General features: G+C 40.1%; 1 protein-coding gene across 4 annotated transcripts in view; it reads left to right on the forward strand.

Annotated features, from left to right (window-relative positions):
* Window positions 1–1892: 1892 nt before the first annotated feature.
* CSNK1A1 (casein kinase 1 alpha 1) overlaps window positions 1893–12857 on the forward strand; it is a 42002-nt gene continuing 31037 nt past the window's right edge. Inside the window, exons 1-2 of one of the 4 annotated variants that reach the window (XM_045818755.1) lie at window positions 1893–2598; window positions 3228–3334. In XM_045818755.1, coding sequence (XP_045674711.1) covers window positions 2476–2598; window positions 3228–3334 — 230 coding nt within the window. In that variant the 5' untranslated portion in view covers window positions 1893–2475. The remainder of the gene's footprint in view (window positions 2599–3227; window positions 3335–12857) is intronic. The other 3 variants (XM_045818764.1, XM_045818747.1, XM_045818773.1) reach the window with 3 other exon arrangements.

Consider the following 12857-nt stretch of genomic DNA (forward strand, 5'->3'; position numbering starts at 1 on the left):
CCACCCTTCCCCTTTCTCTAAAAATCACTAAGCATGTCCTTAGGCGAGGATAAAAAATAAATAAAATAAAAATACAAAAGGGCACTTGAATGATGCATACACAGGAAGATAAAAATCTCAGAATAAAGTATAATTTTAAATCAGATAAATGAAAGAAAAACTATATTACACTGTTCTTACTCTTCTAGTATCTCTATGGAAACCTTTGTTAGACTCACCCCTATCCAAACTCAGCCCTTGGTGCATCTGCAGTCTAGTCTATTCCACGTGCACCTGGCTACCCCTTCATCTCCAATCCAGCATTTGTATCCTTCACGCAAAACTCCCTTTCAATGTCTACCTCAACCTGTCTGTGAAGAGCTCCAAAAGCGCTGAGGAATCCGTTAAATTTTGGATGGCTTACACTTGTTTGTTTGTTTGTTTGTTTGTTTGTTTGTTTTAAACAGAATCTAACAGCAGAAATTAGCAAGTAGGCCAAACATGCTTTGGAGTCACCAAAGGGGATGTAGCTACTAATGCTGATTTGGGAGCTGGGTTTGGTAGTGCCTCCAGACCTCGCACTCAACATTAGGAGTCTCTTCCCCTGTTTTCAAGTTCACGGAGACATTTAAACTAGGGCTTTAATACAAACATGTAAGTCAGAATTACAGTAACATGGAAGAATTTTAATTAAAATATCTTCCAGGATAAACTCCATTACTAATTACTTCATCAGTTTTCAAAGTTGCGGTTAAGTCCACATTTTTCCCCCACTTCCATTTTAATGAAATTACTTTATTTGGGATAGATTTTTTTCTGTTTCAGTTTTTACAACAGGTTTGATTCATTCAGGGTTAAACTCATTCAGCGGTGTTTGATTAGTATTACAGATTACAGCATCAACCACGTTTTCTTTTGTGATCATCGTTACTACCAAAACTGATTTTCCCAGGCCAAATTCTGTAAAACAAAATACGGCCAAGGTGTGATTCTTTGATACATTCTTTGCAAAACGTGCAATATTTCAAACGCTGTCATTTTTATTTTGTAATAGTTCTCTCTATCCTGTTTTTTGGGTCATGCTGCAGTTTTCAACATACTAAGACATGATTCCTCAGGGGTTTTTTTTTGGCGGGGGCGGGGGGTAGATATAACAACTTTTATGTGTTTCTTCACGGTTGTAAATTTTATTTTCTGTTGACTGTGTCTGCTAGTAATGTTAGGTTCTTCAGTGGCGCAAGACTAATCAGCCCTGGCTGGTGTAGCTCAGTGGGTTGAGTGTGGGCTGAAAAGTAAAGGGTCGCTGGTTCAATTCCCAGTCAGGGCTCATACCTGGGGTTGCAGGCCAGGTCCCCAGTGGGGGGCCATGTGACAGGCAACCTCACATTGATGTTTCTCTCCCTCTCTAACCCTTAAATCCTTAAATAATAATAATAATAACAATAATAATAATAATAATAATAAAGACTAATCAGCTAGACTTTGCAAAAATCAAGAGCCCTGAACAAACCCAGCCAGCCCAGGGCTGCTTTTCTCTTCCTCTCCACCAGAGGCAACAGCTTCTTTCAAAAGAGAAATTGGAGAAATTGGGCTGGAATGGGAGTGGCGGAAAGATCAAAGTTTAAAACCGCCTCGAGCAGAGGTCAACACCCAACCCCAAGACCTGAAGCTTCCGTCCTCCAAGAAAAATGAAAGTGACTCCTCTCTAACTGCGTCTCCTCTGTAACTGCTCTGGACGCCTCGGGACACGGGGCCTTTCAGAGACTGGGCGTATCCGAGGCGACGAACAAACAGGCTGCAAGAGCAGAACAGCCTACGACCGGAAGTGGAAATGATCCAGGGATTGGGGGGGTGAGACGAGGTCGCGAAGCGCCTGCGCAATCAGCAGGGCTGCAGTGCGCAGGAGCATTTGGGCGGTGACGAGATGACGCTCGGAGCGTGGGCCGCGACATTCGCCGGTCGTGTTCCGCCCTCCTCGCTGCCGACCCTCCGGGGCTAGCGCCTGAGATCCCTTTCCCAGAGTGCTCTGCGCCGTGAAGAAGCGGCTCCCGGGGACTGGGGGCATTTTGCGTTGGCTGGAGCCGGAGTAACAAGATGGCGGCGTCGGCGGAGTGATAGGGGTCCCTCCGGGCGGGAGCCGGCGGCAGTGGTGGCAAGGGTACCACCGCCCTAACTCACCGCGCCCCTTTTGCAGCCCGCGACGTCGCCGCGAGAGCGTGGCACCGGCGGCAGCCCAGAAACAAGTGGCCCAGCCTGGGAACCGCGAGAACCCGTCACAAACTGCGGCCTGACCAAAAAAAAAAAAAAAAATCGGACAGAGCGGCGGTGATCGGGTTCCCCTTGGCGGATTGTGGGGCCCTGTGACGCCAAAAGCCAACGTGTTCCGTTTCCTGCCGCCCTCCTCCGCAGCCTTGCTCAGGGGACGAGCGCAGAGGCCTCTGTCCTCTTCTAAGAGGTGTCGGGGCTTGGCCCCAGCCTCCGTCTTCGTCTCTCAGGATGGCGAGCAGCAGCGGCTCCAAGGCCGAATTCATTGTCGGAGGGAAATATAAACTGGTACGGAAGATCGGGTCTGGCTCCTTCGGGGACATCTATCTGGCGATCAACATCACCAATGGCGAGGTAATCACCCGGGGTGGGGTTCACGACTACGCCGCTCCCGTCCTCCTCCCCCCCCCCCACCTCCGACCACTGCTGGGGCGGTTTCCCACCGAACACACTGGGGATTCCAGAGGAGCCAGTTTTCTTGGCTTAGGAACCTTTCTCAAGCTCTTTCCCTAAAAGGAAAAGAACACGATAGAAAGCACGGATAAACTAGGAAGTTTCCCAGATCGTTAAAAATGTACCGTAATCTAACTTGTTTTTGTAACTGTCGTTTAAGGTGAAAACGGCAGAATCCTATTTCTATGACCCGCCCTCCCAGTTTACATATATATGATATATGTATCCGTTCTACTGGGCTTCTCGTTCCAATTAGGACAGTTTCCGATCGCTTGATTTCTTCATAATCCCTCATTACGTTTTCTGGATGAATTATTTTTCTGCACTTAAGAGGACGTGCTGATTTCGTCACTACCCCCTGAAGAGGCCTCTGAGGCTGGAGCCTTCTTTTATAATTACAAAGAGAGCTTTCTCTTCCCAGCCTCTCACTTTCTGGTCGCGAGTTGGAGCTTTGCTAATGTCTCCTTTCCTTTCCCAAGTGACATTGACTCCACAGATGTTGATACCATTATCCCCTCTTTCCCCTGCAGGAAGTGGCAGTGAAGCTAGAGTCTCAGAAGGCCAGGCATCCCCAGTTGCTGTACGAGAGCAAACTCTATAAGATCCTTCAGGGTGGGGTCGGCATCCCCCACATACGGTAAGAACCCGCGAGCAGTCAGGCGATGCTCCGAGGGAAGTGTGGAACGGGGAAAAGGGCAGAGGCCGGGAACTGGACCGCCTGCATCCGGGCTGGGCGTTCCATTACCTGGGCTGCCTTTGGCCGGTGGTTTCGTTTGAACCGTAAGTCCCCACCACCACTGAGTGAATTTCAGTTTGCCAACTTAGTTTAGAATTTCAGTGCCACACGCTGCTCCTTTTAGCTTCAGACGCTTTTCCCGAGGCTTTCCCTTTGCATTAAGCCTGCAGGTCATCTTTGATCCCTACCCGGAAGGGTTGGCGGTCGCTTTCTTTACGTCGGGCGCCTCTGAAGTCCTTAGGTGTGTCCAGCGGACTGGATTTGAAGGGGCCGGAGTCACCGGCCCCGTCGGTTCGGGTTGCTATTGGAGCTGGCTTGGGAAATGGCTGCTCTTTTGTTGTGTTTTTGTTCCAACATGTCTTCCTCCTCCGCTTAGAAAATGGCGGAACGACGTGACTCAACCGCATTTTCCTGCCTTTTTCTCTGCTTGGGTTCACGAGGGAAGCTTCCTTGATTCCCCTTTTAGCAGCCCTGAGTGGATTAGACCTATGAAAAGAAGAATATAGCTGCAGGAGGTATGGGGTCCAAGGAAGGAAATGGTATAATGACAGTCTGATCTTTGCAACAGATGCGACATGAAATTATTAAATTATACTATGCAGAATCCTTAAGAATCCTTTTAAAGGTGTTAATTACCCTTCCAAGTATGGCACGGTTGGCTGCACTTCTGTCTGAGTACTAAATTTTTATGGGTGATAGCAAAGGTGGTTTACAGCACTAGGTTGAAATTGACTCGGATCTCAGTTGTATTAAAAGAAAGTGTAATCGCGGTATCACAGTTTGATAAGTAACTTTAACCTGTTGAGTTACTTGGTCGGTAACTTGTCAGTCACATCAGGGAAATTGTGGCTTTATGGGGGAGGTGTGAAGGCAAGTACAATAGTAATGGTGGAGATAAAGATAACGAGACAGACTAGGTTCTTTGAAATGTTTAAAGGGTTTTCAAATAGTTTTGACTTGTGCGATTAAAGAGTCTTTTCCTAGAAAAGAGTAAATACAGCTTTAAACCCACCGGTTTTTTCAAAATAACTCAAAAATATCCAGAGATAGTTGAGAATTAATGGATTTAGTATTTACTATAGCCTCTTTCTATTCCAATTTCTATTTCTCAAATCTTGAATTAAAGACTAGATTACATACATTCATTCTAATGTAGAAACAAAGTAACACTATCCTTAAACAATTTCTAAAGGTGATAGACATTTTAAACAGAAATTGCATGATAAAATGTAAGTGAAAGTAAATTATGATTCCCATCCCTTTAAAAAAATTTTTTTGTGGGAAAATAAGTTTGTTGTTGTGAAAGAATGAAAATTCTGATTGAAATACTTAGCTCTGTTCTCAGAGAAATTGTTCATTGCATTAGCCTGAAAGTGGAAAACTCTTCCCTTTGCATGTAATCTCTCCATCCTTGGCCCCCACTGATTTGCTTTTCATTACTAGTTTTTTTGTAGAATTTCACGTAAATGCAATCATATATGATGTAATATTTGTGTTTGGCTTCTTAGCATAATGCTTTTTAGATTCATCCATGTTGGGAGATTTTATAAATTTCACACACAAAAAGGCATCTGGCGTTTCCAGTGCTAACCCCAAATTAAATACATGCCCTTTTATCTAGTAGCTTTTATTTAAGGACAACGCTGATGCATACCAACAAGGGCAATAGTTAATATACTTAATAATGAATAGAGGAAATCCACTTGTGAACAAAATAATAGGCGTCTATTATTTATAAGTTGAGTGCAGAGTTGTGGTAGTTACCAATATAAACTGTCTGTGGGTGGAGCTAAAGAGGAGTTGCCCTAGCCTTCAAGTTAAGGCTTTCTGGGAGAGGAGATGGGATTTCACGATCTGGCTCTGAGGAAGAGAGCTTGGTGAACTGGTTGGGGCAGGCACCCCAGAGCAGAGTGTGGCTTATGGGAGTAGTCTCAGGCAGAATGTAGTAATTGGATGAGGGTGGGGAACGAGTACATTTGTTTTAAGAGTGGTGGAGTCAGTACATAGACACAAAAGTGGTTCATTGGTTCTTTTAAGTGTGAGAGGGTAGTCACTGAAGCAGAAAGGGTAAGAAAAACTTACGTGAGTCTTTATTTGGGTGGCAGCATCTTCCCCATCCCCTCAGTTTGTTCCCCACTGCTTCCAAATTGCTGACACATCATATACATTCTAAAGATTTGTTTGGTAAGTAATGAATGAAATTGACTTCAGCTAGATTAAGTAAGACAATCTACATGTTATCCATTGTTTTAGGAGTGTTGAAACTAATTTTAAAAACTAGGATTTTGCTGCATTTACACCTATTCCAGGCCCTCCCTGCCTATTTTCTTTAATATACTTTGAAACATCCTTTCCTGACCTATAAAGCAGGCCTGGCTGATCCACATAGTAAGGACCTTATTAAGATAGCTGTTGTTACCCAGAGGCATAGTGTCCAGTGTAAAGAGCAAAAATGAGAGGATGATAATGTCTGATATTTTTAAGAAACTGAAATTCTTGGACCTTGGGAATTGGCCTCTGGGAACTCAATGAAAATTAGTGTATTTCTGTTACAACCCTCCCTTTCTTTGTGACACTCTGAATTAATGTTTTCTAAAGAAACAATTATGATAATAGCTTTAGATCAGCTGTGTGGTATTGACTCAGTGACCTGGGGTCCTCAGTCCCTTAACTTGGGGCCTATCATTTTCCTCATCCATGAAATAAAAAGAGCCCTGGCTGGTGTGGCTCAATGGATGGAGTGCTGGCCTGCCAACAGAAAGGTTGCTGGTTCAATTCCTAGTCAGGGCACATGCCTGGGTTGCAGGCCAGGTCCCCCGTTGGGGGCTAGCGAGACACAGCTGCTCAATATTTCTGTTGAACATTGCTGTTTCTTTTCCTTTCATTCTCCTTCCTTTCCCCTCTCTCTAAAAATAAATACATAAAATCTTTTTTAAAAAGAAATAAAAAGAATGTTACCAATTTAGATATTTTCTAATTTATTTGGAGTGGGAGAGTGCTAGACAGAAGAAAGGTTTAGGTTGTCCTCCTTAACCTGGAAGAAGTTTTGCACATGAGCATACTCGTAGGGGTTTGTTTGACTACATGTCCCTACTTAGAGTCACTGACCCAATTGATACCAAAAGTTTCAGTTTGGAAATTTTAAGACTTGTTTTCAGATAGTAGACAGAAAGCATTTCATCACAGTTCAATGTCATGTCTAGATGTTACCTATGAATGTTACTTAGTTGAGACACCACTCAAGATTCTGGAAGATGGCATCTCCATCAGGTAAACCATAGGTTATCATTTAGAAGGAAGTAAATTAGTGGAGCCTACTTTTATAAGGAAATTATGAATAAAGAAGATGGGAGGGGCAGGAGGATTGTTGTTACCTTGTTTTTTAACTATTTTTTTTGTCCTCTGAATGTCAAGTATTCTAGAAAATATTTTTAAAGTACTAGTTAATCCTTACTCTTCAGTGTTAAAAGCAGCTTAAATTTTAATCTTTGCTTTTTGGCACTGAGGATATATCCTGTAAATAAGTCCTACTGCTGTTATCCTAGAACAAAGGTGACATCTGTACTGAGTATGTCTTTGTTAGGAAGATCACTGGATACACAAGAAATGTGATTTTAACTCCTAGGGTAACTGAATCCAAAGCATACTAAAGATGTTTAATATTGGCTTCTAATGGTTTCTAGTTATGGAATGATGTAATGATGCTTAGGTAGCATTTTTGAGCTGGATGAAACCTAAGAGGTATAGCCCAACACCTCATAATACAAAGTAGACTCTTGATTTTAGAGTCTCCTGTTTTCCTGTGAACCATTTTCACCTTACATCAAGGTCAGATCACGCCTGCCTGCATGCCCTGCACCTTTTCATTTGAAGGTGCAGGTCCATGCTTTGCCTCCTTTTTTTTAACTAGCTGCCTGTAATTCTTATTCTCCCATTAGAATCCATGGATTGCAGAGTGAGGACTTTTGTTGGACATTGTTAATTTTCATTTTAAATTGGAGTATATGCTTGTGAACTCATGTAGTAGAGTTCTTGGATTTTACTACCTTGCTTTATTTTTAGAGTTGTATCATTTTGTTTCAAAGTATATTTAAGCAAGGTTTTCTCATTATCATTGTTTATAGTGAGAACCTTAATGTCAAGAACTCTATTAAAAAACTAGAATTTGAAGCACTGTTGTAAGTTGCATCTTTTATGCTTATTCTGTTTATATTAAAAATCAGTCCTTGAGCTTAAAGGTTTTTCTGAGGTTAAGTTAGTACCTTAATAGCTTTCATAATATAAATGATTACCTAGTTTATATGTTGCTTTTGTTAGTGTTTTTGTTTCCAATACTATCACAGGTGGTTCTTGAAATTTTGAATGACCAGTAATCATATAACATGGACAAATACATATGTTAATGGGATTTTTAAAAAATGAGATGTAGTTGCAGTGAAATGGACAGTTTTTAATGTGCCACTGAATCAGTGTGAACAAATGCATGCACTGGTGTAATCCATACTTCCTATTGAGATACAGAATATTTGATTTTTTAAAAAAGTGATAATCTTTGGCAAGCTATGTTCTGTGACAACATAGGTTCTTTTTCTTCTTAATTGTTTTTTTGTATTATGGTTACATACTATTTTTTCTGGATTTGATGTTACTAGTCTATGCATGACTGCAGGTTAGCAGTCTGTTTATTGCCATGAAGTACACTATTAGATTTACCTAATAAAATAATCAGGTGGGGGTGATGAATACTTTAGTGGCAGTTCAGCTCTTCGCCTGGTTCTCTATTGAAGGACTAAAATACTACTTTTTCCTTATCTGTAAGCTATCATTGGGGTATATTGTTTTAAAGAGGACTTTGGAAGTGCTGTACAAAAAGGTTTAGCTGGAGAGTGCATTCCGATCCTCAATATAAAGGGAAATGGAAAAGTTACAATGAGAGTTGGGATTCGACTGTGATATCATATAGATGTGAACTGGAATGAATTCTATAATTTGTAATGTCAGCTTTCATTTATAAAAAGGGGTTTTGTAAGATCAGCTAGGTCCTAAGAGTTTTTTAGTGCATTATGTAGTTTGATGGGATCATAAGATAAAATATGGCTCCCATTCTCTGATGCAGTAATGATTTGTTCTGACTTTAATGTATAGTTGCCTTTTGTTTATAACATTGATACATGCTATTCAAATAAGTGGTGGTTGAATTCAGTGTGGCTAAACATTCCTTTTTATTATCTACATGCAAGAAAAAAAATAATTGACCATTATTCAGGCATTGTACCTGGTCTCATTGAATCATTATAACAGTCCTTTGAAGTTGGGTTTTCATATAAATCGTATGAGTCAGAGTGGTTATTTGCCTAAAGTCACATAGCTCATATGTTATTTGAATAGATCTTACTGCTCCTTTCAGCTCTATTAGCAGTTCTCAAACTTTGCTGCACATTGGAGAACTTGAAAATTTTTGACGCCTGGCTTCTAACCAACCTGAGATTTGATTGGTTTGGAGTATAACATAGCCATCACAAGTTACAACAGCTCTGAGTTGTTCCTGATGTACAGCAAAGTTTAGAAACCAGTGTCCCATACCATATTTCCGAGATTGATAATAGTGCTTCTCTGTCCACACTCACAAACCCCCATCTTTTCCTAGAACTACAATTTGATGAGGTTGGATTTTTACTTACCTCCTATGAATTAAGAGGTTTAGTTGAGGAAATCCTATACTAGGAAGCATGGTACGGGAAAGTACACTGTAATCTCATCGAGTCAAATGCTTTGATTTCTGAAAACCAGTATGTGAAATCATTTTCCTGTTCACTTCTCAGATGCATTCCTACAAAAATCTTTCTAGAAGCTCCTTGAGGGAAAGAACCATGTCTGGCTGATGGAAGTATCTTTTATATTCCTTAGAATAATGTTGGGTTAAAAGAAGCATGATCCATAACAAGGAAATTCTGTTTTTATTTTATCTCTGTGCATTTATCTTTTTAACGGAGCTCTGTAGGAAGTTATGTCTTATACACATTTATAGAATTTTAGGAGTACCTAATGCATGCATAGTTAATTCCTCAGTTCTTCTTGGGAATATTCATCATCTCTATAGTACTTACTATGTCTTAAATATTCAGCTGAGCTTACTAACTGGCAGCCAGTTTACAAATGGAAATATGGCTGTTGTAGCTTATTTAGCTTTGAATTCTGGTGTGAAAACACTACTGTATTATGAAGTGCTAATGTCTATTAATTTCACAGTAAAGGTTTGCTATTGTGGGCATAGTCAGCTTAGGTATCTGTTAACATCTCAGTGGTGTTGGCTTTTGGGAATTTATTTTGGCTCTAGTTCAGCAACGTCAGGAAGTTCATTTCCCTACACTGAAGATGTTGGGGTGAGTCAAAAAATAACTACTCTCACCTTCTAAGTTGTTGTACCTGAGCTAATAATAATAATGTACCTGAGGACAAAGTGTCCAAAACTATGGATGTATATACAAGGGTGCCATAAAAATATGTGAGACCCAAAGATACATTGGGCAGTTGAGATTTTACATATGTCATTTTTGGACAAAGAAGAAAAGGGGGCAGGGGCCTAGCAATTTGAAGCCCAAAATTTGCAGGTAGATAAGAGCAAAGCTGATAAATTCTTGCTGGCCACCCAGAAGCAATGTTACACAGAAGAAAGTTCAAACAGGCTTTGCTAGATTTCTCCCATTCTGCTATATTTTATATTATTATATTAAGGTGTTGTTCCTTTTCCTTTAAGCAGGTTCTTTCTGTCTATTTTTTTTTAATTTATTGATTTTAGAGAGAGAGGAAAAAATATCAGTTTGTTGTTCTACTAATTTACACATTCATTGGTTAATTCTTGTATGTGCCCTGGCCAGGGATTGAACCCAAAACTTGGGAGTATTGGGAAGGCGCTCTAACCAATTGAATCACCTGGCCTGTTTTTCTATCTGCCTTTCTTTAGGCAGGTAAGGGGGAGGGTGAAAGGTTCATTCTGAATCTTGTTTAATAGCCAGCTTAAAATCAGTATCCCAAAAGGCATTTATTGGGGTGGGAGAATTTTTGTTTCCCTCACACTATAATGTCCTTAAAGTGGATTTTATGAAAAGGACATGTTGAGCTTAAAGTGATATGGTATCCTAAGTTTAACTCTTACGTAGTCAAGTTAGTGGCAGAAAAAAAAACGGAGCTAAACTTAAGCCAGGGAATTAGGATCAGGGATAGATCTGAGCAAGCTCAGCATAGAAGTGATAGTGGAGAAAGTAAGTTGAGGATGAGGACTGAATGGAAATTCAAAGTTAAGCAAGCAAGAGAAGAGAATTGGGATAATGGGCTGTTGGAGTTAAAAAGAAGACAGTTTTCTCTTTTTTAAGATTTTATTTACTTTTTAGACAGAAGGGGAGGAAGGGAAAAAAGGTAGAAAAACAGCAATGTGCGAGAGATACATCAGTTGGTTGCCTCTCACTCACCCTCAACTGGGGAACCTGAGCCTCAACCCCAGGCATGTGCCCTGCCTGGGAATCAGACCTGTGATCTTTCAGTTTGCAAGCTGGTGCTCAATCCACTGAACCACACCAACCAGGGCAAAAGAAGGTAGTTTTTAGGAAGAGGTAATATACATTCAAGAGACAGACAAGAAATGAGATTTTTAAAGGGTTTCGGGTTTCACTGAAATGAAGCCCACTACATAATGATGTGTAGTAAATAACTGTTGAGTCAAGGAAATGGTCTGAGGGTGGGGGGTTAAGTATATAAAATTAAAGAGTTACCTGACAGAGGCCAGATTCTGGAGTTTCTCATATATATAAAACTTTTCCCATTTTGGAAGATGGTGGGGTAGAGGCATTGGTTTTCACAGCAGAGAAATGGCTCCATGAACCCATAAGGGAACTGCTGGAAATGGTATTTAGGAAGGTAACACAATAACCCAGGCATCTTTAAAAATTTAGCTGAGGTGCTAACTTTTCTAGGAAACCTTCCCTTTTATCTTCTCTGAATAAATTGCTCCCTCCTCTATATTTTGTAACTTATTGTTGCTTTTATATTGCTTTTGTCATTTATCTGTTTTCCTAAACCTTAAGATGTCTGTAGCACTTCAGCTGCAGTATCAACTACATAATAAGTGTTTAATAAATATTCAGACTGGAGGAGCAGATTTGGGGGGAAAATTTTTACAGTTTTATTGAGATAATTTATATACATAAAGCTTCATCTATTTCAAGTGTTGGCTTTATTGGCTTTATTGGCTTTTAGGATAGGTACACAGCGTGTAACTACCATAATCTGGTTTTAGAATATTTTCATTGTCCCTTAAAGAAACTTTGAGCGCATTAATGATTGATCTCCATATTCTGCCAGCCCTGTACAACCACTAATATACTATCTGTCTCTGTGTATGTATTTGCCTGTTAGAAAAGATTTGATCAAGCCTTCATAATTAGTATAGTGAAAATTATAGATATACTGTCCATTTGTTAGTGGAAGTGATATTTTAATACTTGTATCCCCTTGAAGTGCCTGGTTCTCCACACGCTGTCTCCAGTGCTCCCACTACCAATGTTAGAGCAATGACAACAAAGACTGACAAAAATCAGATAACTTGTGATCTTTGAAATATAATTTTGGGTAGTATTATGAGCATGATAACCATTTTACTGGGAACCAAGGAAAAAAATGAGAATAAGATGGCAGGTATAAACTAGATTTTAAGAAGTTAATTCATAAAGGAGAAAATAAGGTGATCTTGTCTCATTATGTATCAGCCATGGTGGCTACTGGCTACTTTGTTTCTTGTGAATGCCAAGCCTCAGGTAAGCTCCTAACCCCCACCCACCCATCTTCCTTTTTTGTTTGTTTTCTTACTCAACATATATATTGAATGGGTAAATGAATAGTAGCTTTAGTAGTGTATAGTGATATGTGTCACAGCATGTTTTTGTGTTTTTATAAGGAACATTTATATACATCTTTGAAAGCAGAGGGCAAGCAAAGAACAGGGAAACTGAGAAATGAGAATGTTGCAGCATAATTAAAGGATCTGAGGGATTATATATTGTGAGCAAAGGATTAGTAGCGACAATTAGAAGGGTCAGGATGAAGGAGAAAAATGAATCATTCTAGTTGAGAGTGTTTGTGCAAAAACATAGATAGCACATGGTGCCCGAATTTTAGGTCTTATTCTGCAGTCTATTTAAGTACCTTAAAAGTCAGTTTAGAGCATGAATTTCTAACATAGTTCAAAGATATCCTCAACCCCCACTTTCCAAGAGGTCATTGAATTTGGATAAGAAAAAATTTACATCTTTATTTTTATGACTCTCTAGCTAAATCTATTATTTCTATTATAAATGTATGCAAGAAACCCCAGCTAAGCATACCTACGGCTCTGTCACCAATACAAGTCACAGATATTTTCATGCCACAT

This window comes from Phyllostomus hastatus, unplaced genomic scaffold (genome assembly GCF_019186645.2).
Source record: "Phyllostomus hastatus isolate PE091 unplaced genomic scaffold, TTU_PhHast_1.1 phas_contig_150, whole genome shotgun sequence".
In the NCBI taxonomy this organism is placed as follows: domain Eukaryota; kingdom Metazoa; phylum Chordata; class Mammalia; order Chiroptera; family Phyllostomidae; genus Phyllostomus; species Phyllostomus hastatus.